This window comes from Equus przewalskii, chromosome 6 (assembly GCF_037783145.1).
Source record: "Equus przewalskii isolate Varuska chromosome 6, EquPr2, whole genome shotgun sequence".
Classification (NCBI taxonomy): domain Eukaryota; kingdom Metazoa; phylum Chordata; class Mammalia; order Perissodactyla; family Equidae; genus Equus; species Equus przewalskii.
Genome location: NC_091836.1, coordinates 912,375 through 939,446, shown reverse-complemented (window position 1 = coordinate 939,446; position 27,072 = coordinate 912,375). Strand labels below are relative to the sequence as shown.

General features: G+C 65.7%; 2 protein-coding genes and 1 long non-coding RNA gene across 5 annotated transcripts; 2 read left to right on the top strand and 1 right to left on the bottom strand.

Annotated features, from left to right (window-relative positions):
- The first annotated feature begins 36 nt into the window (after positions 1 to 36).
- Positions 37 to 10,041, top strand: MBD3 (methyl-CpG binding domain protein 3). Of its 3 annotated transcripts, none has more exons than XM_070622361.1 (6): positions 37 to 268; positions 5,550 to 5,709; positions 6,200 to 6,337; positions 7,163 to 7,253; positions 7,724 to 7,901; positions 8,356 to 10,041. In XM_070622361.1, exons 1-6 carry the CDS (start codon positions 255 to 257, stop codon positions 8,552 to 8,554), a joined length of 780 nt encoding a protein of 259 aa, XP_070478462.1. In that variant the 5' UTR covers positions 37 to 254; the 3' UTR covers positions 8,555 to 10,041. The 3 variants fall into 3 exon arrangements, with proteins under 3 accessions (XP_070478462.1, XP_070478461.1, XP_070478463.1); XM_070622360.1 differs by having other exon boundaries at positions 141 to 364; XM_070622362.1 differs by lacking the exon at positions 37 to 268 and adding an exon at positions 4,057 to 4,785.
- A 3,797-nt stretch (positions 10,042 to 13,838) lies between these two features.
- Positions 13,839 to 17,541, bottom strand: LOC139083760 (uncharacterized). The gene is made up of 2 exons (XR_011540662.1): positions 17,432 to 17,541; positions 13,839 to 14,514 (listed from the first exon to the last, which is right to left on the bottom strand). It is a non-coding gene; the product is annotated as an uncharacterized lncRNA (long non-coding RNA).
- A 110-nt stretch (positions 17,542 to 17,651) lies between these two features.
- Positions 17,652 to 26,715, top strand: MEX3D (mex-3 RNA binding family member D). Its single transcript, XM_070622354.1, is given in 3 exon segments — positions 17,652 to 18,325; positions 18,327 to 18,525; positions 24,492 to 26,715. Coding segments are annotated over 3 exon segments (2,016 nt in total). The 5' UTR covers positions 17,652 to 17,893; the 3' UTR covers positions 25,877 to 26,715.
- The last annotated feature ends 357 nt before the right edge of the window (positions 26,716 to 27,072 follow it).

Here is a 27,072-nt window from a genome sequence, read left to right as displayed (position 1 = left end):
AGCACTGGGCCCCGCGCGCGGGCGGGTGGGCGGAGCGGGCCCCCCGAGCGGGGGCTGGCGAGCGCGGGGAGGGGGCCGAGAGGGCGGCAAAGCCGGCGCGCGCCCGGCTGGGGGCGGAGGGTGGGGGCCCGCGGGCCGGAACAGCCGCGGCAAGTGGCGGCGGCGGCGGCGGCGGCGGCAGCTGAGGCGGCGGCGGCGAGCGGGGGTCCGGGCGGCGGCGGCGGCAGCGGCGGCGGGCCGAGGAGCCGGGCGCTATGGAGCGGAAGAGGTGGGAGTGCCCGGCGCTCCCGCAGGGCTGGGAGAGGGAAGAAGTGCCCAGAAGGTCGGGGCTGTCGGCGGGCCACAGGGATGTCTTTTACTATAGGTGAATGAACGTGCCGGCCGGGCAGGGCCCCAACGGGCGCCTCCCAGCGGCCTCTGCGGCGGCCTGGGCTCCCCGACCCGGGCCGCGGCCTGGGCCCCGCGCGTGCGTCGTGCGTGTGTGCGTGCGTGCCTGCGTGCCGGCGCGAGGCCCAGGGCGCGTGCGTGCTGCCGCGCGGCTGGGGGCCCCCGGCCCAGCGCGCGTGCGTGCCCGGCGGGGGCCTGGCCCAGTGCGCGTGCGCGCCCCGTGAGGCCACATGGCGCTCGGGCCGGCCCCCGGGCTGGCGGCGGCCTTTGTTCAGCGGCCGCGGCCGGGCTGCGGGCGGGACGAGGGGCGCCGGGCGCGGGCCAGACGCCGCTGGGAGGCGGGGGTGGGGGCTGGGCTGTCCCTCGGCTCCGCGTGGGGCGCTCCCGAGGTCGCACGCGGCCCGAGGCGGGTGGCGGGCGAGCTGGGGTTTCGGGGAGCAAGGTTGGCGCTGGGGGTTCGGGGAGGGGCGCGCCTCGGGATGCGGCTTCCCGGGTGGCCCCTCCGCCCTCCGTGGGCGTGTGTCTCCTGCGGTCGCAGAGATCGGGGACCGAAACACCGAGCCCAGCACACACTGGCCTCTGCGTGGACATGACTGGGGGTCTGAGGCTTTCAGAGTACCCCCCACACACCCCCGAATCGGAGGGAGGGGCTGCCCTGGGCCCGGGATCCCCTCCGTGGAACAAAGAGCGCGTGGGCGGTCCGCGGCCCAGCTCTAGGCGGCCGGCCACCTGCTGTTTGTCTTTTCCCTTCCTTTTTTTTTGTTTTTTCCTGACGGGTGGAAGATTCGTTTGTTTCTGAGCCAGCTTTGATAGCTCCCTCCCCTTGGCTTCGGGACCCTCGGGCGCCTTCTGGTCCGTAGTGAAAAGGAAGCATGTGGGGCATCTGCCACGTGCTGAATGCCCGCAGGTGCTGGGGGTTGAGCGGCCGGTCGTGGGCCCAGAACCTGGCTGGGTGAGGCGGAGGAGAGGCAGGCCCGCCACCCCACCTAGCCAGCCCCTGGGGCTCCCGGAGGCTTTGCTAGCCCTGTGTTGGGAGGAGAAGCAAGCAGGGAAGGCATGGCCACAGGACGGGCTCGGCTTCTGCTTTCCGACAAGTGCAGGGCGGCGGTGGGGAGCGAGACTGGGGGCCCCCAAGAGGGTGCTGCAATTGGCTGGGACCTTGTCACTTCTGGCATTGAAAGTGACACTGCAAGCAGTGTCCCTTTGGGACACGTGTGTCCATTCTCCTTCATTGCCTCTCTCTGAGGTCACTCCCTCACTGGCGCTTTAGAAGGCCTAAATTCTTGGGGTTTCCTCCTCCTGGGTGGATGGGGAGGCTCCAGCCAGGAGCCGCCCCGTGGGTTAACTCCAGGCAGGCTTGTGTGCTTTTTCTGTTTGGCTCCAAGGGCTTCGGAAGGTCCCCATGTCCAGCCTCTGCAGCGTCTGCTGGGTGTCCGGCACTTCCCAGTCCAGGACCTTCAGCCAAGAGTGTGACCTAGGCTGTCCTCTGTCACACCAGCAGCTGTCACCCCATTACCAGTGGTTACATACACTGAGAGGGGTGGGGACTGACAATGGGGTGCCTGGTTGACGTTGGGGCTATCAGGGAGGGCCTCTGGGAAAAGTTGACACCAGACAAGCCCTGAGAGTGGCACAGGGAGGGGCAGGCCAGGCAGTGGGAAGTGGGTCCAGGCCAGTGCAGAGGCCTGGGAGGCTGGAGTGCTCCAAGATGGTCATTGCCTCCCTGCCCCAAGCAGGGGGCTGGTGGAGGGGAAAAGCAGGGGACAGCTCCAAGCTGGGGCTGGGGGGCATGTGATTTCAGGTTCCCTCCGGCTCCCCTGGGAGGTGAGGGCCTGAGGTGAGAGAGCAGGGGATACGGGGGCCAGGGCTGGCCTGGAGAAGGAGGGGGTCCAGCAGCACTCCCAGGTCTCTGGTCCCAGTGACCCCGGGAGGTGGGTGCCACCTTCCCTTCCAGTGGTGGGAGGTCTGGGGAGCTGTGATAGGGGACCCCATGGTGTTTGCTGGAATGTCGGTCCCTCGCCACCCGCCAGAGCCCCAGACGGCTGGCAGGAGCAGGCATGGGAGGTTTCCCGATTCTCTCCATCCAGGGCAGGCAGGGCTGGCCTTGTGTCCTGGGCTTGCCCGGATGGACGCGCATAGCTCGGGTGCCTCATCCAGAGAGTGGCAGGGAGCATGTGTTCTGTGAAAATTGTCGGACAGAAGAGGTGGAGTGACCCCACGAACCATCCCCTGGGAGCACCCCCGCAACTTGGTGCCTGGGCCCCCAGCTTCACGCCCAGGCCACAGGGTCTCTGTGGCCGGGAGGAGGGTGAGACAGGAGGCGGCAGCCGTGGTTTCCTTTGTGAAAATAGAGTCCCTGCTCCAGGCGGGAACAGGGCTGATGGCAGGTTACCCCTCACCAGGGCTGAGTCTTTGGGGAGCGGGGGGACTTGGGTGGGCCTCGTTAGAGGCAGACCTGTGCTTAGGAGAAGCGGGGCCCCTCCCTGGGCAGTGGCTGCTGTGTGGCCTCACCTGGGACCACGGTCACGGCCACCCCTTCCTCAGGCAGGGAGCCCCGGTGCCGAGAAGGAGGGCGGGCTGGCGGCCGGCTCCTGCGCCACTGACGAGGCCCATCCTGCCTGGGGCTGCCCCGGGCCCCTGCCCCCCGCCCATCGGCCCCCTGCCGGGCCAAGGCCCTCGGTGCTCGTGGGTTCTCTACGGGCAGGTTTGTTAAGTCCAAGTGTTTTCTCATTCGGTCAAGTATCAAGGACATCTTCCTGCGTCAATAGAGATCTGTCAAACCTTCTGTAAAAGTTGAGATATAATTCACGTTCCGTACAACTCACCCTTTAAAAGTGTACCATCCAGCAGTTTTAGCCCATTCACCATGTCGTGTCACCATTACCACTCATTCCAGAACGTTCCATCACCCCAAATCGAAGCCCCAGGCCCATCAGCAGTCACCCCATCCCCTCCCCCAGCCTGACACCCACTAATCTACCTTCTCTGTTATGTCATCTCTCTTTCTAACGGCTTGATTGGGAGACGGTTCGTGTCCCGTACCTCACGTGGACAGCCTCAGCTCATTCACAGATGCGTGCAGCCGTCACCGGTCAGCTCTAGAACATTTGCATCCCCCCACAAAGAAACAGACCCTTTACCTATCAGTGCCCCCCCACCCCGTGTCCCCAGTCCCCCAGCCTGAAGCAAGCACTGCTCTGCGTCTGTGTCTGCTTCCCTGTTTCACGAGTTTTTAAAGGCAGAAGAGCAGCAGGTGGGGGCGTCTGGAGGCACGGAAATGTTGGCGAGGCTTCCCTGGGGTCCCCTCTTCCCTCTTCGTGGTCACATCTGAAGCCTGAGTCGGGCACTGCCCTGGGCACGTGGCCCGATGTTGACAGCAGCTGGCTCAGCGTAACGGGGAAAGGGGGGCCGGCCCAGTGGTTAAATCCACACGCTCCGCTTTGCCAGCCCGGGGTTCACAGTTCAGATCCCAGGCTCAGACCTACACCACTTGTCAGCCACGCTGTGGCAGCATCCCACATACCAGATGGAGGAGGGCTGGCACAGATGGTAGCTCAGGGCGAATCTTTTTCAAGCAAAAAAAGAGCAAGATCGGCTGGTGATAGATGTTAGCGCAGAGTGAATCTTCCTCACCAAAAAAAAAAAAAGGAGAAGGAATCTTTCGGAAGAGTCTGCAGTGGCCTCTCAACCCAAGCTGGTCAGGGGCTCTCCGTGCCAGGTGCCATGTCCTAATGGATGCAGCTGGACCCAGGGGGATAGTGCAAGTCCCTGCGATGACCTTGCTGGGTCAGAGGTCCCAGTGGGGACCCTCGAGCTGAGTGCCACTGGCAATGTGTCATTGCAGGAGTGCGTTTCCTCTGGTTCCACGCTGCCCTCCCCTGTCCCTCGCGTGCTGTGTGCTGGGACATCTGGAGCCGGGCTGGGGGAGGCAGGCGTGCACTTGCTCAGATTAGGGGCTTGTCCTTGAGGTTTTCAGGGGAGAGCAACAAAATCCAGCTACTTGCCAGTCTCAGGCTGTGCTGTCACTGAGGGTGACTGTCGCGTTTGTAGCACAGTTGTCCTGAGAAAGGCGCCAGGCCCATCGAGCGCCACCCGAGGGCTTTTCTCTAACAACTGGCTGGAGCTGTAATTCACATACCACACCGTCCCGCCCCCACAGTGTGCAGGTCGACTTCTCAGGACCTTCACGGTTGTGTACCCATCTCCCTAACTCCAGAACATTCCACCACCCTAGAAGGACTCTCTGCCCATCAGCATCACCCCGCGTCCTCTCTCCAACCCCGGCCCCCACGAGCCCGCTCTGTGTGGATCTGCCTGTTCTGGACGTTTCACGTCACTGGGATCATACACCGTGTGTCCTTCTGTGTCTGCGTCTCTTCCTGAGCGTCGTGTGTGCAGGTCCGTCCACGTGCAGCCGTGTCAGGGCCTCGCTCCTCTTCACGGCTGCGTCGTGCTCCAGTGTGTGGCTGGACAGGTGGCTGCACCAGCCGTCATGGGCAGTTGGCTGTTTCCCCCGTGTGCCTGTGAGGAGCCATGTTGCTGTAGACACTTGGGTCGGTTTTTGCGTGGACGTGTGTTTCCGTGTCTCGGGTAGACGCCCAAGGGGGGAGCTGCTGTTCCGTTGTTTGAACCTCTGCCAGACTTTGCACAGTGGCCGCCCCGGGTTACGTTCTGACTGTTGCTGTCGTGTCCTGGGTCCCGTGCTGCTCACTCTCGTGTGAGCCCGTTGGATGCACAGCAGCCCTGTGGGTGGGTGTCATGTCCTAGAGACGAGCAGGAGCGTGGAGCTCCACAGCCATGTCTTTCGACACCTGGTTTCGACTTTGCCGGCAGGTCCCACGTGGGCAGCTGTTTGGGGTCTTGGCTCCAAGTCTTAACAAGGCTTCACAGCCCAGCCTGCCAGGACACCCCGGTCCCCGACACTGTGACCACGAGAGGGGTTATCCTTCAAACACCTGTCTCCTTGGGTGTTTGCTCAAGAACATGGTTTCCTTCTGTTTCTGGAATGTTCTGGAAATGTCAGCCACCCTCCTTCCTGATTGGGGCCTTCATCCCTGCTCTCAGCATGGGTGTCTGCTGTGGGCCCACTCGGGAGGGCGCCTCGGCGGAGGGTGGGGTGGGCCCACACGGCCTGCCCGCCGCCGACCCCGCTCTGTCCGCAGCCCCAGCGGGAAGAAGTTCCGGAGCAAGCCGCAGCTGGCGCGCTACCTGGGCGGCTCCATGGACCTAAGCACCTTCGACTTCCGCACGGGCAAGATGCTGATGGGCAAGCTGAGCAAGAGCCGGCCGCGCGTGCGCTACGACTCGTCCAGCCAGGCCAAGGTGGGCGCCGCCCCCGGGCAGCCACGGGGGTGCTCGTCCTGCTGGGAAGGTCGCGGCTGCTCGGTGAGGGGACGCGGAGGGCAGATGAGAGGCTGCCACTGCTCTGTCCCTGACAGAGGGCCCTGCATGGGGACCAGGAAGGGCGTGGCTCTGACAGCTGACAGTCTGCACGCGGCGCCCAGTGACCCTGTGACCAGCCGCCTCTGGTGGGCGTGTGTTCAGGGGACCCTGTCCCTGGGCCCGTGCTCTGCAGAGCCCAAGGTGCAGGAGGCCAGGATGGGGCAGGCGTGTCCGGAGCCCTGACTGCGGCTCCCGTGGGCAATGCGTAGGCCGGGCCCGGGCTTGGTGTCGCCTCCAGATGGGTGCCACGAGGTGGGCTGGTGATCTGGGGACATGCGGTCTGTTCCCTGGAGCCCAAGGGGACAAGTCTCCCCCGCTGACTGGGAAGCAGCCGAGGACCCGGCCCGTGCCAGCGTGCGTCTCCCCTCAGGGCAAGCCCGACCTGAACACGGCGCTCCCCGTCAGGCAGACGGCGTCCATCTTCAAGCAGCCGGTGACCAAGATCACCAACCACCCCAGCAACAAGGTGAAGAGCGACCCGCAGAAGGCCGTGGAGCAGCCGCGGCAGGTGAGGTGGGACGCGGCGCGCGCGCCCTGGGCTCCCTCTGGCCGCCACGTCCCCGAGGGGTCATCCAGTCTGTCGGCTTGTCTGAAATAAGAGTGGACGTGTGCGGCTTCACGACTTGCTTCTCAAAAACCGAGGCTTACGTGTGTCGTGAATGCCCACTGGGTAGCTGCTGTGTGGCCGGCGGGGGACACACTCACGGGGCGCCCCAGGGCAAGACCCCCTTCCCTCACCAGCCCCGTGGTGACGTTTGGGTTGTTGCCACTAAGTGGCAGTTCGGAAGGTCGTGTCCGAGTGGCTCTGCGTTTGCCGTCAGCCTCGTGGGGTTCTTTCCCCGAGTCCCGGGGATCCGAGGCGGGAGCTCTTTGCGCCTCCCAGCGCTCCCGGGTCCCTGTCGGTGCAGGACGGTGCCTCTGGACGGGCCCGGGCAGGGCTTGACCCAGGCGGTGTCCCCAGGCCCCCTGGTGGGCCTCAAGCTCGGCCCTGGCTGGAACTTGCACCCCTACACCCTGACTTGAGGGTGAGGGGCTGTCCATCCTTGGGGCCGGGGGCACAGGTGGCAGGGGCGTCGGGCTCGGGGACCATCGCCATCGTGCTGACCATGAGGCCGGCCTCCTGGGTCCTCGTCCTGCCAAAAATCAGGGTTGGCGTTTCTCCACCCTGGAGGGAGGGCCCTGGTCCCACAAAGCCTTGTTTCCTGAGGGCTCGTGAGCAGCCTGGCGGGCTGGGGTCACAGCTCCCCTGAGGCCACCGTCGGCCCGACTGCCCAGGTTGCCTGTTGTGGGGGGCCTGGCCGGCTGTCGGCCTCACGTGTGTGTCTGGCGGCAGCTCTTCTGGGAGAAGAAGCTGAGCGGTCTCAACGCCTTTGACATCGCCGAGGAGCTCGTGAAGACCATGGACCTCCCCAAGGGATTGCAAGGTGACCGGCGCCCTGGGGGCAGGAGCAGGGCCCATGGGCCGAGGGTGCGGGCTGCTGGGCTCTGCCACCGGATGAGTGACAACAGTGACTGAACCGCGGCCCAGTGGCGGCCACAGTGTCTGTGTGGGCGAGCCACCCTCCCCCCCATCCCTCGCTCCCTCTGTGGACCAGCAGGGTGGCCGCCTGACTCACCATTGGCATCAGCTGCCAGCCCCGGGCACCTGGGCCTGCACACGACCTCGTGGGTGTGGACCTGCAGGGCGAGTTTTGTGGGGGGTGGGGCGTGGGGTCCCGGGAAGACGTGGGCCGCGTACCTTTGCACTGTGAAGACAGCGCCACGCCCTCCCTGAGGACGGAGCCTGTGCTGCTCTGTCTCGAGGGACCGCATGCCCACCCGGGGGTGGGGAGGAAAACCAAGGCCAGTGGAGGGATGCGGGGCCCGGGGTGACCGCCCCCCCCTGCGCCTGCAGGCGTGGGGCCCGGCTGCACAGATGAGACCCTGCTCTCGGCCATCGCCAGTGCACTGCACACCAGCACCATGCCCATCACGGGGCAGCTCTCGGCCGCCGTGGAGAAGAACCCCGGCGTGTGGCTCAACACAGCCCAGCCGCTCTGCAAGGCCTTCATGGTGACCGACGAGGACATCAGGTAGCTGCCTCCGCCCTCTCCCTGGGGGGGGGCCAGCGTGGCTGCCTGGGCTGTGAAGCCACAGTGGCCAGCGCGAGGCCCACGTTGTTAGGGGGGCTCCAGAGTCGGGGAGGTGGCACGTGGTAGGGACAGGACGTGGGGGGTGAAGCTAGACATCCCAGCGTGGATGCTAGGGCCCCAGGGGGCGGGATTAGGGGTGCTGGCCAGGAGAGGGCAGCGGCAGAGGTGAGCCGGCTGGCTCAGGGGATCCGTGGGGTGTCCCAGGATGCGGAGTCCCCGGTCTTGGCCTGGCAGGGACGTCAGACCGGAGGCCGCGGCAGAGGGCCACTCACTCGGGCTCCTGAGAGTGGCCCCAAGGTGACCGGCTGCGTGCATCTGTGTCCCTCCCTCTGGCCTCGTGGCCCGGTCTCCCTGGAGACAAGGCTGTGGCCTGAGCGGTGACCTGCGTCCCCAGGAAGCAGGAGGAGCTGGTGCAGCAGGTCCGCAAGCGGCTGGAGGAGGCGCTGATGGCCGACATGCTGGCCCACGTGGAGGAGCTGGCCCGGGACGGGGAGGCGCCACTGGACAAGGGGGGCGCCGACGAGGAGGACGACGAGGAGGAGGACGAGGAGGAGGAGGAGCCCGACCAGGACCAGGAGATGGAGCATGTCTAGAGCAGGTGCCGCTGGCAGGCGGTCCCAGACCAGCTGGCGCAGTGGCTGTGGGGCTGGAGGACGTCTGGGGTCCTGGGACCTGCCGCGCGTGGCGGTGGTGCCGGGCCAGAGCCCCATGAACCCTGCAGGACGCCCGTGGGCACTGACAGGCCCGTCCCCTTTGCCCGGAGGCCCCGCCCGCAGACTCACCCTCACCTGTTGGGACCAGGCTCGGTGGCCTCTCTTTGCCCTTCCCAGGCGTGTCCCTTCCCCGGGCTGCAGGGCAGTGGGGGCACAGCTGGAGGACGGCCCCTCGCCCTGTGCACCCCACGTTTGCTCTTCTCTAAGGGGCCTGGAGCCGACATGCCAGAGGCTCCTCGGGGTCACCCCTCCACAGACTCGGGCTGCCGTGCCCCTGACATTGCGGCCAGCCTTGTCCCTGTGGCCACCACCCCAAGCGCCTCATTCAGGACAGCTGCCGCCAGGTGGGACGATGTGGCGGGGCCAGGCCTCGTGGCAGGGGTCAGGATGGCTCCCTGGGCACCTGCCCCGCTGGGCAAAGCCGGGGCGCTCGGAGCGCAGCCGAAGGCAGATGGCACAGGTGTGTCCTTCCCTGACCGAGGTGCAGACCGGTGGATGTGGGCCCTGCCTGGCCTCCGCTGGCCGCGCAGACGGGAGCACAGGCCGCGCCTCTGGAAGCCTTGCTCCCCGCAGTTGGCCGCCCGGCCTGGGGCTCAGCTGCCAGCACCGGAGGACACTTGTGGCCAGCGTGTGCGTGGCCGGACTTTCAAGGCCGGGGCTCCAAGACAGCTCCGCATTGGCCAACCTCCGTGCCTCAGTTTCCCCCTGTTCCCAGGGACAGTGACGCCTGGCTCTCGGGGCTGCAGGCTCTCATGCTGCCCGGCCGGACCTGGCTGGGGCCACGGCTGCTCTGCCTTCCTGTCCCGGGCGTGTCTCTGGCCGAGCATTTCCCAGGGAGCAGGGGTGTCAGGATCCGGCCTGAGTGCCTTGGTGAGGGGGGCGCCCACCATCCCCACCTCGGTCCCAGGAACACCCTCGGGGGCCCCGCCGGCCCTGCCCGCATCGGCCTTAAGCCCCCAGAGGGTCCCTGGGTCAGTTGGAGGCACCGGCCCTGCCCTGCCAGCAGCCCGTGACCAGCGGGAAGGCCCCGGTGGCCGCCTCACCTGGCCGGGCGCCCTGGCTGATCCGGGGTCTGGGGGTGGTGGGAGCCCCCCTGAGCGTGGGAGGTTGCTGCCCGTCGGTGGCCCAGGATGCCGGCTGACCGCAGCCCCCCGCGTCAAGTTGAAGCACAAATCCTCAAAAATGGTAGACTCTGCAGCCGGGGGCCACCGGCCAGGCACCACGGGCCCCCAGGAAGGCCCCTCCCCTGAGGGCCAGATGTCCCACCCCTCCTGGAGGCCGGGCGGGAGGGGATGCCAGGTGGGGGCCTGGCCGGGGGTTGCGAGGTGTCCTGTGGGCAACTGAATAAAGCCATCTCTGTGCGCGCAGTTAGTGTCGAGGGCCGCCATGTCTGTGTCCTGAGTGACGGGCCCCTGTGGCGTCCTTTCCCGGGGGTGGGGAGCGGGTGGCAGGTTCCCCTGTGGCCCCAAGAAGGCCCCGGGGCAGAGGGGCAGCGCCTGGCCACCTGACCTTCAGGTCCCAGCAGTGTTCGTGTAAGAGCCAGGTGTGGAAGCTTCCAAAGATGGAGCACGTGTGGGCGCCTTTAGAGTGGGGTCCCTGAGGCCCCTTCTGAGCCCCAGGCCCCCCGCTGCCCAGAATGGGGCAGGTGGCTTGACGCCAGACCTGCCATGTTCACCCGTAAGACGAGGTGGCTGGTCCCAGGTCTGCATCAGGAGCTGCGGGAGGGGCGTCTAGGGGCCCACAGGCCCAGCACACGGGGACGCCACTGAGCCGTCCTTGGGGACTTGCTGGCCCTGTGCCCTCAGACCCTGCAGCCCCCAGGCCTGCACTGACATTGGCCACACCAGCCCCTCCTCCAGTGCCCATGTCCCGCCCCCTGGTCCAGTGGCCATCACCAGCTGCTCCCCGGATCTAAGGCTGGGCGTGGGAGAACCCCGGCCCCACTTGCCTGGCCAGCCCCTGCCCCCGTCTACAGGTGACAGTCTGTCCACCCAGGGTGAGGGTGCAGGGCGGTGCCCAGGACCCCTCCCCAGCTGCCTGGCTCCCCCAGGTCTGTCCCAGTCTCTCAGCTGATCAGGGCCTTGGTGACCTGGGCCCCATTCCTCGCCCCACAGAGGCCACGTGGGGGTCTCTGTCCTCTGCGCCCCCACCAAGTGGCCCCTCCACATGCATTCTCTTTACTCTGCAGTCAGCCCTGCCACGTACAATTGGCCGCAGCTCCCAGAGGGGAAACTGAGGCTCGGGTGAGCGACTTGCCCAGGAGCATCAGCTGGAAAGGGGTCGGGCCTGTCTGAGACCGGGGGCAGCCGGCCACGCCCTGCCTCTGGCCTCCGGAGCCCTGAGCGGCTGCTGACCTTGAATCCTTGGAAGGGAGGACGGGCTGGGGCCTGGCCCGCTGGGTGTTTGGTGTGAGGCTGAAAGGCCACCAGCCCCGCCACGGGGCCCTCCGCACCAAGCCCATCCTAACACTGAGCCGGTGCCACCTTTCCAGGCCTGAGGGTCCCTGCTGAATGCCTTCCGAGCCCCAGCAAGAGCCCCAGTGGCAGGGACTAAAGCGGAGGCCCGGGCCCTGGTCACACCTGCCGCGCGGCGGGATTTCTGAGCCAACAGCTCGAGGACGTCCGCACCTCGGACCCAAGCCACCACCGTGTCTCCCCAGCTGCCCCCTCCACACCTCCCGCCACGTGACCCTCCTGGGACACCTTCTCTCGTGCGAGTCTCCCACGGATGCTATAAAAAGTCACCATAAATTTGGCGGCTTAAAGCAACGCATGTTATCACCTCACAGTCCTGGGGTCAGGAGTCTGACAGGGTCCCACGGGGCTAAACCCAGGGGTGGCCAGGGCGGGTCCCCCCGGAGGCCCCAGGGGAGGAGCGTGTCCCGCCTCCTCCAGCTTCCAGAGGCGCTGCGTCCTGGGCTCGGGGCCCCTTCCTCCGTCCGCACGGCCAGCAGTGCAGCGTCCCCATCTCGGCCTCTGACCCTCCCGCCTCCCTCTGCTCAGGACCCTGGGATGAGCCTGGGCCCTGGGAATCCAGGGTCAACCCCATCCCAGGGGCCTCGACTTAACCCGTCTGCAGAGTCCCCTCTGCCCTGTGAGGTGACATAGCCACAGGGCCTGGGACCAGGATGGGGACATCTTTGGGAGACATTAATCGTCCAACCACGTTACCCCAGAGGTCACCTCGCCGCCGTCTGACAAGGCAGCCCGTGGCCCCGCACGGCCCTGCAGCCTCTGCCTCCACCATCTCTCCGCCACTCGCCTCCAAGCCCGTTCCAGCTCCCTGGCCCTTGTCCCCACTGTCCCCTCCAGGGGAGCGAGCAGTCGTTACAGAAGCCCTGCAGCTGGTTGAAGGTAGAATCCGCCGGGTGTGACGAGGGAGGGAGCCAGGGGCACCCGAGGCCATGACACCTGACCGGACAGGTTGGGAGCCACGGGTCAAAAGAGGCAGAGGGCCTGGCTGGCTTGAATTTCGAGAACAGTCCGGCAGGATGGCCACCAGCCACGTCCCTCAGTTGCCCCGGGCACACGGGGCTGGTGGCTGCTGAGCTGGACAGAGCAGATGGAGAAATGTCCGTCGTCTGGAAAGCTCTGCTGGACAGCACCATTCTAGAACAGGGATTCTCAGTCCTGGGGGGCGGGGGCAGACACCCCCTGGAATCAGGTAAGGCTTGTTCAACACTCAAGCAGCTCAAAAAGTGGAAACAACCTAAGTGTCCATCAACGACGGAAAAGTACAGAAAAGCATCCTCCCACACGCTGGAGCACGACGCAGCCCTGAAGAGGAGCGAGGCCCTGACACAGCCGCACGGGGGACGGACCTGAACACACCACCCTCACGGAGAGAAGCAGACACAGGAGGCCACCGTGATGTTAATTTTATGTGTCAACTTGACTGGCCTGAGGGATGCCCGGAGAGCCAGCAGAACGTGATTCCCGGGTGCGTCTGTGCAGGAGTTTCTGGACGACATTGGCATTCGATCCGGTCACTGAGGAACCAGACCTGTCCTCCCCGACACGGGCGTCACCCAACCCACCACCAATCCACCAGGGCCCGGGAGGAACAAAGGGGGGCGGTGAGGACGGGCAGTCTCTCCTCCAGAGCTGGGGTGTCCGGCCTCTCCTGCCCTCGGACCCGGGGCTCTTGGAGCTCGGGCCCGGAACTCGCACTGGATCGCACTGCGGGCCATCCTGGGCCTCCAGCGGGCGCAGATCGGGGGACTTCCCGGCCCCACAACCACACGAGCCGACGCCCATAAGGTCTCCCCTCGTCCGTGTCTCCACATGTCCTGTTGGTTCTGTGTCTCCGGAGAAGCCCATGGAGACGGCCACACGGCGTCCCGTCCCGTCTCCGTGAAACGTCAGGGACAGACAACTCCACAGACAGAGCGCGGAGCAGCGGGGCTGGGGCGTGGGGGCGGTGGTGAGGGCTCAAGGGGACAGGGCTTTTTTGGCTGATGATAATGTTCTCAAATTGCGAGAGATGATGGCACAACTCTCGAATTTGCTAAAAACCACTGAACTGTGTACTTTCAAAGGGTGAAATCTGATGCATGTGGATTGTGGCTCCATTTAGAAATAAAAAGGGGCCGGCCCGGTGGCGGAGCGGTTAAGTTCACTAGCTCTGCTTCGGCAGCCCGGGGTTTTGCCAGTTTGGATCCCAGGCATGGACCTACACACCGCTTGGCAAGCCATGCTGTGGCAGGCGTCCCACATATAGAGTAGAGGAAGATGGGCACAGATGTGAGCTCAGGGCCAGTCTTCCTCAGCAAAAAGAGGATTGGCGGCAGATGTTAGCTCAGGGCTAATCTTCCTCAAAAAAAAAAAAAAAAGGTTTCAGGGGCTCAGGGACCCTGGAGTCTGTGCACAGATCCTGCCCTGAGGGAGACAGAGGGTCCCTGGGTGGCCTGACAGGTCATCCCTAGACCCAGGCAGCTCTAGCTGGGGGTCCGGTCCCCAGCGCTGTCTTTCCCTCACATCAAGGATTGCCTCATTTAGATTTCAAATATTTGCAAGAAGCAAGGAGACGGTAAAGCAGACCCCAGGCGCCCGCCCACCAGCCCCCCCACCAACCCGCCACCTGACTCCCCCCCACGCCCGCCAGATCCCCACCCACCCACCCACTTTCATCCACAGACATTTCCAAACGGATGTCTCAAAGGACATTTTTTACAGACCTGAACATATACTTTTATTACAGAAGGTCTCCAAATGCACCAGAGAAGTGAAGCCTGTGTGCCAACACCTGCCCCGCGAACAACGCTCGTGGCCCTGTCACCCCCAGACCCCCCTCCCCCCGGCTCCGTGTTATTTCATTCCAACGTCCTACGAGAATTTTCAGACACAGAGCTGAGTGGGAAGAATTCTGCAGTGACCCACTCCAGATGGGCGGGCAGGGGTCAGCAGTTCTCGGCCACAGGGGACAGGTGCGAATATGTTTCTGGTCGTCATGCCTGGGGAGGTGTCGCGGGTTGCTCTGTGTCCCCAAAAAGATAGGTCCCCATCCCAATCCCTAAACCTGTGACTGCGACCTTATTTGGAATTGGGGCCTCTGCAGATGAAACTAGTTAAGCTGAGGTCATCCTGGAGTAGAGTGGCCCTACTTCCGATGGCCTGTGTCCTTACAAGAAGGGGGGAATCTGGGCAAAGACGCACCGGGAGGCGGCGATGTGAAGATACGACAGAGACCAGAGGGAGGCGGCCATGTGAAGATACGACAGAGACCAGAGGGAGGCGGCCGCAAACCAAGGATTGCAGGCCGCCCCCAGAAGCTTGCAGAGGCAGGAAGGACCCTCAGCGCAGCCCTGCGACCCCTTGACTTCAGACTTGTAGGCTCTAGAACTGGGAGAGAATAAATCAGTGTTGTTTTAAGCTGCCCAGTTTGTGGTCATTGTTAAGACACAGAAAATCAGTACCGGGTGGGTGGGGTAGGTGGCTCCTGGCACCGAGCAGGTGGGGCCAGGGATGCTGCTCAACCCCCCACAGCGCCCAGGACAGACCCCCCACCAGAGAATGACCCGGCCCTGATGTCAGCAGTGCCGAGGGGGAAAGACCTGGTCTGGGGCTGACCACTGACATTTCTCTTGGGTTTCATCCACGTCTGTCCATCTGTCCACCTTTCTGTCCATCCCTCACCACATCTTATTTCCGGTGCATTTCAAAGCACACCGCCGACATCGTTGTCTGCCTCCTAAGCACCTCAGCGTGCAAAGCACTCAAAGGTCAGCAGTTCACAGTTCTGAAAGGACTTTCAAACCACGTCACCACAGGGCCATTATCCACAAATTCATGCCAACACCAGACAGGCCTGTGTTCACACATCCCGACTGTGTGCCGACATCAAGACTCAGGGTCCCTCTTCCCTCTTTTCTCTCTTCACTCCTCATCCATTTCTTGCCAAACAGCATCCTTTATGAATCAGCTGTCATCTTTGCTCCTGATGGCCGAACGATTCCCTCCCCCCACCATGGTGCTTCACCGCAAACCCCTCGGATGATCCCCCAGCCCCCCTTTCCTTCCATCACCTTCCTATGGCACCCCGTTTCTCCCTTTACTTACTCCCTCGTTTTGCTGGAGTCCATCCTGCAGTATGCTAAGCTAATCTGTGATGACCCCGCTGGCCTCAAATGTCCCGATTCCTCCTTCCGCTTCATGGAGACCTCGGGGTCAGCCATCACTTTCTCCTTCCTGATCCCGTGGAACATGACCTGGAAGCATTTATGGGACCCAGGACCCCTGACGTGTGTGTTCCCAGGACAGACTGTGGGGCTCTAGCTATTGGAGACGCTGATCCCACAGTCCCCTTCCATTATTTCTTGGACAACATCCCTCCATTTCCCCCATCCTCTATGGAACTCTCGATCGCTCCTGTTTTCTGTCCTCTTCCTGTTTCCACCTGTCTTTCCAGGAGATTTCTCCGACTTGAATCTTCCAACCTCCTGCTGAAGTTTCCGTTCCAGCTCCTGTGTTATCCACTACCAAGCCCTCTCTCGTTCTCTCTCATCCTTTTCCGGCTTCCTGTCGGCTGGAGGCTGTGCCACGCACGAGCAGGACCCATGTGTCCCCCAGCCTGTGCCCCGGTGTCTCCGGGTGGCAGCCGTGAGCTGGGGTGGGAGCAGTTCCCTCCGGGTCCCTGCATTTCAGCGTCTCCCTCATCATCAGACGCTGCCTCCCCACCCCCACCCCCCAAGTCCCCCAGAGGGAGTGAGGTGTGAGTGGGGCCCAGGAGGGGACACTGGAAAGCAGAAAGGCCGACAGGGCAGGGAAGGGCACCCCGGAGAACAAGTGTCTGAGCCCAGGACACAGCTGCCCAGTGCCCGGCTTGTCTGAAGACCTCTCCACGGGACCGGGGGTCAGGAGTGCTTTAAGGAACATACGTGTGCGTGCACGACCCCCACAGAGGTACATCCCAGGGCAGGCGGCTCTCCGGGCCTGTTCCCTACTGTCACCACCAAAGGCCCAATATTAGTCTCCCTTCCCTTGGCTCAAACACCCCGTCCTCCGTTCCTGATGTCCTCCCACCCCACCTGAGCCGCTTTCTTGGCACTGATCCCCTGCATCCTTTTGTTTCGAGTGCCATAGGGCAGCCCCACCTGATTCTACCCGGGGTGGGGCCCCAGGAAGGGGGACAAGCATGTGCCAAGGCGTGGCCCTGAGGAAGGGCAGCCACAGTGAGCGCTCCCAGGGGGTGCGAGGGGGACTTGAGGCCACCCAGGTGGGCCAGGGCAGGTCACGCTGGACCCAGGGCACCAACTACAGCCAGTGGACATTTCTGTGGGGGGAGATGGGGACAAGGCCTGTGACTGAAACACAGTGGGGGGGGGGATGCCAATCACACACCGAGTGCTGAGCAGACCCAAAGTAATTACTACTTCTGAGCATTCGAATGCGCAGAAGAGACGTCCTGGATCCCAAGAGAGGAATTTGGGCTGGACGCGACCTGGGGGTCAAGAGAGACACTATAGGGTGGGGAAGGGTTCCAGGCACAGGGACCAAGGCTGGCAACGAGGGGTTTAACGGGGGGGGGCGGGGGGCACCTGTTGGGAGAAGTACTGAACGGGAAGGACAGTCCAGCCGTGGACGGCTGTGGCTGAGGAACCACATGGGAGGACCAGGTCGAGCGAGACTGGCCGTGGACATGGATGGGTGTGGGGGGCAGTTCTGGACAGAAGGAGCAGGGCGCCCCTCTCCCACCTAGAGAGCCCATGTGGGTGGCCTGAGGTCCCATGGCCAAGCAGGGACCTGGACCCGGGTGCCTTCCGAGCAGGGTCCATCCTGCTCCCAGCCCGTTTATCATGGGAAATCCCAAAGGGTAAAGCGGAGGCGGGGGTCGGCTTCCCCCTCAAAAGAAAAGAAGGCCCCAAAGGGCAGCTGGAAGGGCCGGTCGGACAGGGTGGCCTGGAGGTGGGCACACGGGGCTGCTCCGGGGGCCTGCAGGGCAGGGTGCCAGGCGCCCCATGAGACGGAGGGTCGGTGGAAAGCAGCCCAAGCCGGGAAGCACCACCCACGTGGCGCCGTCTCGGGCTCCAGGCACACGAGGGTGCTGGGGGCTGTGGGCGCCCGTGACCTCCCCAGCGAGCCCACGAGACCAAGCGCCTGCGGGGAAAGGGGGCGGGAGTCCGAAGGCCGGGCGGGTCGCGAGGAGCCTTGGGGGAAGGGACCCGGGGGCGGAGAGGGGGGCGCGCGCCCGGGCGCACCGAGGGGCCCCTGCGCGGGGACCCCGGGCACTCTCGGGCCCCGGCGCCCCGCGGCCACCTACCTGCGGCCGCGCCGCACGTGCGAGCGCGCCGGGTCCCCGCCCGGGCGCCTGCGGCGGGGGTGGCCCGCGCCCACGTGACCGCGCCCCGCCCCGCGCGTGCGCCCTGCCCGGCGCCCCATTGTTGGCCGGGCGCGCGTCACGGGGGCGGGGCCGGGGCGGGGCGGCCGGAGGGAGGCGGCGGGAGGGCGGGAGGGAAGGAGCGTCCGCGCGCCGCCGCCGCCGCCGCCGCCGCCGAGCCCGCCGCCGCCGCCGCCGAGGAGCAAGCAGAGCCGCGCCGCCCGCCCGCGCCCCCAGCAGCCCCGCGCCGCCCGCCCGCCCCGCCGCGCCCCCCGCCCCGCCGCTGGATGCCGGCGGCCGGCGGCCCAGCTCTCAGAGGCGGAGGGCGGCGGCGCGGGCGGCGGCGGCGGCGCGGGCGGCCGGCGGCCGAGAGGCAGGAGCGCGGGCCCGCGCGCTAGCGCCGCCATGCCCAGCTCCCTGGGCCAGCCCGACGGCGGCGGGGGCGCGGGCGGCGGCGGGCCGGGGGCGGCGTCCGGCGGGGACCCCAGCCCGGGCCCCCCGCCGCCGCCGCCGCCGCCCCCGCCCCCCGAGGGCGCCGAGGAGGCCGCGCCCGCGCCCCCGCCGCCGCCCGAGCCCGACGACGCGGCCGCCGCGCTGCGCCTGGCGCTGGACCAGCTCTCGGCGCTGGGGCTGGGGGGCGCGGGCGGCCCGGACGAGGAGGGGGCGTCCGCGGGCGGCGGGGACGGCGCGGCGGCGGCGGCCGGGGGCGCGGACGGCGGGGCGACGGCGGAGCCCGCGCCCCCCGACGGGACCGAGGCGGGCGCGCCCGTGGTGGCCGTGGCCCCCGGCCCGCTGCCGCTGCTGGAGCCCGACGTGAGCCCCGCCGCCGCCGCCGCCGCCGCCGCCGCCGCCGCCGCCCCGGCCTTCGCCGCCCGACGTGTTCGCGGGCTTCGCGCCCCACCCCGCGGCCCTGGGCCCCCCGACGCTGCTGGCCGAGCAGATGAGCGTGATCGGCAGCCGCAAGAAGAGCGTGAACATGACCGAGTGCGTGCCGGTGCCCAGCTCCGAGCACGTCGCCGAGATCGTGGGTCGCCAGGGTGAGTGGTCGCCGTCGGGGGGCGCCGCCCCCGGGGGTCCCCGCGCCGCTCGCCCCGGGGAGGGGGCCGCCGGCCCAGCGCAGCCCGCGGCCGGACGCCAGACCCCGGCCACGCCCCGCGTGGGCTCCGGCCTCGGTGGCCGCCTGGGCGCCTTTGTCCTGCCGCCGGCCGCGGGAGAAAGTTGGGCGCAGCCTGCGCTCCACCCCTTTGCGCTCCGGCTCCGCCGCTGCCTTTGTCTGGGCGCCTCCATCGCGGAAAGGCCCCTGTGTGCGGCGCCGCTGCCCAGGCCGTGGGTCGCCAGCCCTGGCATCCCGGGGACCAGGGGGCAGGGCCGGGCTGGGTGGTGGCCGCTCTGCACCCAAAACAGGCATGGGGTGGGGCTCGCTGGGGTTTGGGGGTGACCTGGGGCGCGGGGTCAGGGCAGGGTCAGGAGAGAAGTTTGGCGGCACAAAGAGGGTACATCTCGACTTGTCAGCCGCGGGGGGCCTTACTGGAGGTGGGGCCAGGAGTGCAGAAGAGAGAATCCCCACCCGGCTCTCAGCCCCAAGTCAGGGTTTCGGGGGCGTGGGTAAGGACCAGCTGTAAAAGCCGCTGCTGGGGTCCCACCCCACAGCCCTCCCCTGGCAGGCTGGCGGGCATCTGGCCCAGGGTGTGGGGTCCCGGCAGCGGCCTTGCTGGAGCGTCCCTGTGGCCGCCCCATTGTTCTCTTTGTTAGAGAGTCAGGCTGAGATTTGCAGGGTGACATCAGGCCGGCCGCCGCTCATTGGCCCTGGAGCTGCGGGGCGGGTGGGCGGGCGGTGGTGGGCAGTGCCCGGCCCAGCACACACCCACCCACCCTGTTCGCCGCCTGCCCACCGGCCTCAACTTTCTACTGCTTTCCTGACCCGGCCTCCCCCTCCCGGCTCCCAGCTCCCTGCTGGTCAGCCAGGTTCTAGAACTTGGGGCGGGGCCGGGGCGGGGCTTGAGGTGGGGCGGCTGGATGCTCAGGCTGGGGGTCCCAGCTCTGGATCCCAGGTAACAGGAGCCAGCGGAGGGTGCGAGGGATTTGAATTGGAAGGTGACCTGTCACCGTCACCGCGGCAGGCGAGGACCTCCACGGGGAGGAGAGTCAGGATGCCCTGGACCCGCCCTCTGCTGGTTCAGTTGGGTGGGGCCGTTTGGCTAGCAAGCCCCCGGGCTGTGGGTGCAGGGGCCTTCAGTCCTTCACCTGTCCTCCCCACGTGGGGACACAGGAGGGCCAGGCAGAGTGTGGGCTGTGGGACTGGCCGGCAGGAGTGGGAGCCGGGATGGGGGCAGGTGGTTTTCTGAGCCATGCTGGCCACCTCCACGGGCAGGCACAGTGGGGCCCCGGCCGGACAGATCCCCCTTCGCCACCTTGTTGCCACTTAACTATCTAGGACGCCCCCTTCCCGCTCTGTCCCCCATAACTGCAGTGGGACACCTAACAAGAAGGCTGCTCTGTGCCAAGAGTCTAGAAGCTTGCAGGGGTCAGGCGTGGAAACCGAGGCCTGGGGACAGTGGCCCAAAGCCACTGGGGTCATCTGTTGGATGGTTTAGCATGAGTATGTGTCTTGGCACCTGGGGGTCCTTCCAGAGAGACCAGGGCCACACAGATGGTGGTGGGAGTCGGGCAGGGGACATCGGAACCTGCGGCCTTGGGCTGGGCAGTTTGGGGGTCAAGAGGGGACCTGGGGCGTCAGGCTCCACCCCGACCTGCCGGTGGGCATTTGGCACCATTTCCGGGGGCTAGTCTGGGTTCTTGCTGGTGGTGCGCACGCAGCAAGGCAGGCTCTGGGGCTCACCCTGCAGACTGGTGGCCCCGTGACCCGGGACAAATGAGAGCCCCTCTCTGTGATGGGGGCAGCACCTCCCTGGGGCTGTTGGGGGGACGCTCCAGCAAGATGTGGGTTCTGATCTCAGCCTCAGGCCTGCCCACCAAAGCCACCCCATAAGTGGGTGCAGGGTGTACCAGGAAGGGGACATGAGTATCAGGACAGGTTGGCATCTCCCCAGTTCTAGAACCATCTGTGGCTCCCATCTTCTCCCACCCGGTTCGAGCACACCTTGGACGACTCTTGTGCCCCAGCCCTGCCCCCCTTCTTCCTGTCACCCACCCCACTCTCCACACCGTGGGTCCCTGCTGACTGCTCAGCTCTTCCTCTGCAGGGGGTGTGGCCCGCCCAAGCCCCTCATCCTTTCTGTCAACCCAGTTCCAGGCCCGCCCCCAGAGGGCAGGAGGGGCTCACTCGCTCGGCCCCCTCCCTTCCCCGGCCAGACCAGAGTCACACAGACCTGGGGTCGGCCCTTCCCCTGACACCCCCTGGCTGTCTCTGTGTCTCAGTTTTCTCAGTCCTAGAATGGGTCCGTGCCCCTTGTGGGCACAGGGTGAGCGTGTGCAGCCCCCGAGAGCTCCCAGGTGCCCTGCTCTGGAGCCTCAACCTGCCCAGCCCGAGACCCCCACCCCCCTCCCAGCCCTGAGAAGGTCCTGGACTCCCGGTCACAGCCGGGAAGATGAGGCCACGGGAGGCAGAGCTCTGCTGAAGCCAAGCGTCCGGGCTGGGATTTGAACCTGAGTCTCGTTGGCTCTGCCGGCGCCATGGGGACATAGGAGGGCTGGGAAGCCCGTCCCCTCGTCCAAAACCCTGTTTTACAGGCAGGAAAAGTGGGGCCTCGGAAAGGATGAGGGGTGGGCAGCTCTCTCCAGCCGGCCGGCCAAGGTCATCTGGGGGCCGCTGCGTACTTGCTGTGGGGGTGACCCTCCCGTGCCTCCCTTGCTGGCCGGGGCCATGTCGTGTCTGTGGCTGGGGTGGGCTCCTCAGGCAGGTCCTGGGCACCGTGCACAGTAGGTCTTCACTCAGGGACCAGTGAATGGATGGTGCTTCAGGTGGGGCTCAGACTGGCGGCCACATGCGGTCCCCTCCATCTCTGCCGTCGTCAGGCCGAGGTTAGGACGCTGGCCTCGTGCTCTCCTCCCTCGGCGGGGGCGGCCTCCTTGCTTGCAGCTCACTCCCCTCCCCTGTGCCCGGCTCCATGCCTTGTGTTTCCCTCTGTCCAGTGTGGGGTGTAGAAAGAAAAGGATTCCCGGGCCGGGATTGGGGGCTCCTTGTGTTGGCAGTGAGAACGTGCCTTGCCTGTGGGTGGGCGTTTCCGTGTCCCTGTTTCCCGGAGGAGCCTGAGATCTGGCCCAGCCAGGGCTGCGCCCCACTTTGGCCCAGTGGGGACAGCACCCCGTTGGGTGGGGGCCCAGTGTGGCACCTTGTCCCGGCCCGGCCTGTTTCTGGAACTCTGCCCCGCTGTTCCCTGGGTGGGAGCGCTCCCCCGCCCACGTCCTCCTTCCCGGGGCAGCCCCTCGGCTTCCCTCCCGGCCTCAAGGTTTCGTTCCTAAGTGTCGCCCGTGGTCATCTGCTTGGGCTCCCTGGGGGCTGGGCCCATGCGGCCTGGTTTCCTGAGTGCCCAGTGCATGGATGGCCAGGACTCCAGGATGGGACTCATGAGTGATGGGAGGTGAAAGGCTGCCCTTGTCTCAGCTTCGCGTGGAGGCCCTCGGCCTGGCCCGTTTGATGGGGGTGGGGTGCAGCCGCAGGGGGTTTCCCCCCATGCCCAGGCCCGCCAGGCTCCCTGAGTCGGAATCCTGGGGCAGGGCCCAGGAATCTGCATTTCAGCTTGTGCCCACCCATTGGTAGTAGACCCCAGGGTCCCCCCACTTGTCACCACCCACTCTAGCCTCGCTGTGTCATCCCCACTGGGGCAGGGGTGTGGCCAGAGTCACTCCTGGAGCCCCAGTTTCCTGGACTGTATAGTCCCACCTCCACCAGCTCGGCCATCTCTTGGGGGCTTGGTGTCGGTGGGGTTTGGGGCTCAACCAGTGTCACAGCTGAAGTGCAGAGGGCCAGTGGACCCCTATCTGGGGGTTGCTTCCCCCACCCCACCTTGGCGAACTCCTTGCCCTTTCTCCGGGCCTGGCTTCCCTCTCCTCATCGAGGCTCTGCCGGAGGAAAGGTTCCCGGTGAGGTTGTCGCCTCCTCATCGGCTGCCCTGAAGACCCACGAGCGCCTGCCTCAGGCCACTGGCCGGTCCGCAGTCCATTGGGGTCTGCCCCCAAACCTGTGAGCCAGGTCTGTTTCTGCCTTCCTTGAGCAGACTGAGGCATAGGAAGTTTCCTCAAGTGCCCCAGGCAATCCCCAGAGCACCGGCCCTTGCAGCACAGTCCCCGGTCTCGGTGTGGTGTGAGGAGAAACTCTGAATGTGTGTGCTGGGGTCCAGCCCGGTGTAGTCAGTGTGTGCTTCCTGGAGGAGGGGGCACCAGGCTGCAATTTAATACAGAGGAAGGGAGAAGATAGGGGTGGGGGGTGGTGAAGAGAACGTTACAGGTGGGAAAGGTCACGTGTGTGGACAGTGGGGGGGGTAGCTGCAGGAGGGGGCAGGGAGATGTGTGTGATTTGAGAGCCACGCCCTCCAGCTGCTCAGTGGGGAGGTGACCCTCCTTGCAAGAGTGGAGGCCAGGCTAGCCACGTGGCGGCTGCAGTGCTGGGGGGGGACCAGGACCAGGCTGGGTTTGGGGGCTGCCAGTAAGAGGGGGCTGGGCGTGGAGGAGAGGCGGCACCCAGCAGGTGAGGCCGGAGATGGGAGGACAGCCGTCCCTCCCCGCCCTCCCTCCCTCTGGTTCCAGGGCTGCTGCCCTCCTTGGGCTGGACTGGGGTGGGGCTGCCCCCAGGACACTCTCTGCCACCTCCCGTGTCCCCCGCCCAGTTCCCCGGTGTGGAGCAGCCCCCGGCCCAGCCTCTAGCTCTTGGACGGTCCCAACTTTGTATCGTGCGCTGCCCGCAGGTTAGCAACAATGTTGCTGCTCTCAAGGCCGCTTTCTGTTTGTGTTGAAACAATATCCTGGGCCTCCAGCCTCCCCAGAGCCCAGAGAGGGTTCTCCCAGACTCCCATGCCCAGACTCAGGCAGCCTCAAAAGACCCGGAGCAGGGTGGTATCAGGGACCCCGGCAGGCCTAGATGTCACAGGGGTGGCTGCTGTTTTTAGAGACCCCGCAGCAGTTCCTGCGCCCCCTAGGCACTGGGTGAAGTGCCCCGTGCCTGCAGCATTGATTCCCCCCTACCCCCATGCTCACTCCCGTCCCCTCCAAGGGGTGGCCCCAGCCGGCAATAACGAAGCCACAGTGCTGTGTCCCCAAGTGTCCCCTCTCAGGCCAGGACCACGGGGGGGCCTTTGGAGGTGTCCTAACGGGGCCTGGGAGTCTGCTGTCGAGGAGGGCGGGGTCCACTCGGTCAGAAGATCAGAGGCAGTTTTGTAACCTGAGCCTGTTTCCCCACCTGTCACTGGGGGTGGGGGGTGGTGTCCCAGGGCTGACGCAGTGACCTGGACGGATTGGGACAGTAGGGCGGCGTTCTCAGTTCTGGAGGATGGACAGCCCACATCAAGGTGTCCGCAGGGCTGCTCTCCTCCGACGCTCGAGGGGACAGGCTGTGCCGTGCCCGTCCCGGCTCCTGGCGGCTGCCAACCGTCCTTGCGTCCCTTGGCTTGGAGCCGTAGCACTCCACTTGGTGCCTCCGCTTTCGTGTGGTCTCTCCTCTGTGTCTGTGTGTCCCTCTTATAAGGACACGAGTCACTGGATTCAGGGCCACCCTGCTGCAATGTGACTTCATCTTAACCATCATATCTGCAAAGACCCTATTTCTAAATAAGGTCCCATTCTGACGTTCCAGGTGGATGTGAATTTGGAGGGACGATATTTGACCCACAACACGGTCCTCCCTGCCTTTTTGCCCCCAGCTCCTGGATCAGAGGGGAAACTGAGGCCCCAGGAGGGAGGGAGGGCCGTGGTGTGGCTGAGGATAAAGCCCACAGGGTCACCGCCCGGGGAGGTGGGGGCTCCCGGCCCTGGGCGCTGGCTGCCCAGGAGGGATGTCCTGGGGAGGGGTCCCCGCCCTCACCGTGTCTGCCCCCCACCCCCACCCCAGGGTGCAAGATCAAGGCTCTGCGTGCCAAGACGAACACGTACATCAAGACGCCAGTGCGCGGGGAGGAGCCGGTCTTCATCGTGACGGGCCGCAAGGAGGACGTGGAGATGGCCAAGCGCGAGATCCTCTCGGCCGCCGAGCACTTCTCCGTGATCCGCGCCACGCGCAGCAAGGCCGGCGGGCTGCCCGGCACGGCGCAGGGCCCGCCCAACCTGCCGGGACAGACCACCATCCAGGTGCGTGTGCCCTACCGCGTGGTGGGGCTGGTGGTGGGGCCCAAGGGCGCCACCATCAAGCGCATCCAGCAGCGGACGCACACGTACATCGTGACGCCCGGGCGCGACAAGGAGCCGGTGTTCGCCGTGACGGGCATGCCCGAGAACGTGGACCGCGCGCGCGAGGAGATCGAGGCGCACATCACGCTGCGCACGGGCGCCTTCACCGACGCCAGCCCCGACAGCGACTTCCACGCCAACGGCACCGACGTCTGCCTGGACTTGCTCGGGGCGGCTGCCGGCCTCTGGGCCAAAGCCCCCAACCCGGGCCGGCGGCCCCCCGCGCCCACGGGCAGCCTCCGCGGGGACAGTACCCTGGGCGCCCCGGGGGGCCCCGAGGCTTTCTACGCGGGCGGCCGCGGGGGGCCTCCGGTGCCGGATGCGGGCCCCACCAGCCCCTACGGCGGCTCCGGCAACGGGGGCTTCTCCTTTGGCGGGGATGGCCCAGGGGCCCCCACGGGGCCACCTGCCCCCGAGGACTGCGACTTCGGCTTCGACTTCCTGGCGCTGGACCTGACCGTGCCCACCGCCGCCACCATCTGGGCCCCCTTTGAGCGGGCCGCGCCCCTGCCGGCCTTCAGCGGCTGCTCGGCCGTCAACGGGGCCCCCGCGCCGCCCGCCCCGGGCGCCCGGCGCAGCAGCGGGGCCGGCACCCCGCGACACTCGCCCACCCTGCCCGAGCCCGGCGGCCTGGGCCTGGAGCTCCCGCTGACCCGCCGCGCCGCCCCGGACCCGGTGGGCGCCCTGCCTTGGCGACCCCCGCAGGGCGCGCTGTCATCCTTCTCCAGCGGCTCCAGCTTCTCCGCGGCCACCTCGCTGCCCAGCAGCTCCGCGGCCGCCGCCTGCGCCCCCCTGGACTCAAGCGCCTCCGAAAGCAGCCGCAAGCCCTCGGCGGCCCTGTCCGCCGCCCCCGCCCCGGCCGCCCCGGGGACCCCGGCCCTGGCGCGCGAGTGCGTGGTGTGCGCCGAGGGCGAGGTGATGGCCGCGCTGGTGCCCTGCGGCCACAACCTCTTCTGCATGGACTGCGCCGTCCGCATCTGCGGCAAGAGCGAGCCGGAGTGTCCCGCCTGTCGCACGCCTGCCACCCAGGCCATTCATATCTTTTCCTAGCGGGTCCCTGGGGCTACCCCCGGGGCTGTCCGCGGGTGGTGCATGCGCGCGCGTGCGCTCTCGGCGCGGCCAGGGGGTCCGGGAGGGCAGGGGGCGCGGGGCGCGTGGCCAGTGTTTACAGACGAGCTTTAACTCCGGTCCCAGGCGTGGAGACGGCGGCCCAGCGACACCTCAGTTCTTAAAAAATAGCAGTATTGAGTCGACAGCTTAAAATAAACCGGAGACAAATGGTCTGTTTGCACTTTTTATTTAAGACACCCCCCTCCGGGGTGATCTTTTTAAGAAAAAAAGAAAACCACGATTTTTACAACTCTCGGTTGTCCTTTTGTACGTATGTAGCCCGATTCTGATGTGACTGGGTTTCCGCGCGGTCACGGCCCCTGTAGGAACCCCCTGGGGGGAGGGGGTGACACTTTTACTCCCTTTTCGGGGCTGACAGGTTCCCCCTTTTGTAACGTCAGCCGCGCGGGCCGGACGGGGGTGGGGGGGTCGAGGGGCATCCCAACCAGAAATTTCTAACTTTTTTTTTTTTTAATTATTAATCCCTTCTGCTGTGGTTTCTGTTGTCAGTTTTTAAATTTTTTTAAATTGGTTTTTTTTTTAAACTTTTACTTTTTACCTCTTGTGTATATGTAGGGAATTTTTAGGGAAATATGTACTTTATGGAATAAATTTTAAGAACTAAAATATATTTTATTTTAAATAAATAAGGGACCTTTAAACTTACACAGCTAAATTACTGATTATATATTTGCTGAGCTGACTTAAGGGTTCAGAAATTGTATCAAGAGTTTTATTTTTTGAATTCAAAGCCTTCTTAATAAAGTCTTTTTACTACACGTGAGCCCATGGCGTGGTGTGGGGCTGGCGGGCATGGGGGAGGGGCTGGGGTGGGGGAGGGGGCCTCAGACCCAGCTCCTCACCCCAAATCTTCCAGACAAAGGACTTAGGGCTCAGGATGCCCTGGGGCCCTGGCCCAGGCTGTTTGGAAAGTCAGGCAGTGTGTCCTGTTCCGGACGAGGGCACCGGGTCTGGGCAGGGGGTGGGGAGTGGTCCAGCCAGGCTCCCCTCTCCTGGGGCTCGGGTCCCCAACATCCCTGGGGGTCCAGCCATGGCCAAACGAGGGTTGGTGCCAGCCCATCCTAGGGTGTCTGCCCAGCTCTGTGGTTGTGTTGGCCCCGCAACCCCTGCAGGAT

Excerpts from the sequence above, each read along its gene's own strand:
- MBD3 (XM_070622360.1), top strand. The coding sequence starts at position 255 with ATGGAGCGGAAGAGGTGGGAGTGCCCGGCGCTCCCGCAGGGCTGGGAG. Across the intron at positions 365-5,549 it reads AGGGATGTCTTTTACTATAG|CCCCAGCGGGAAGAAGTTCC; the intron begins GTGAATGAACGT and ends CTCTGTCCGCAG. Across the intron at positions 7,254-7,723 it reads CCTCCCCAAGGGATTGCAAG|GCGTGGGGCCCGGCTGCACA; the intron begins GTGACCGGCGCC and ends CTGCGCCTGCAG.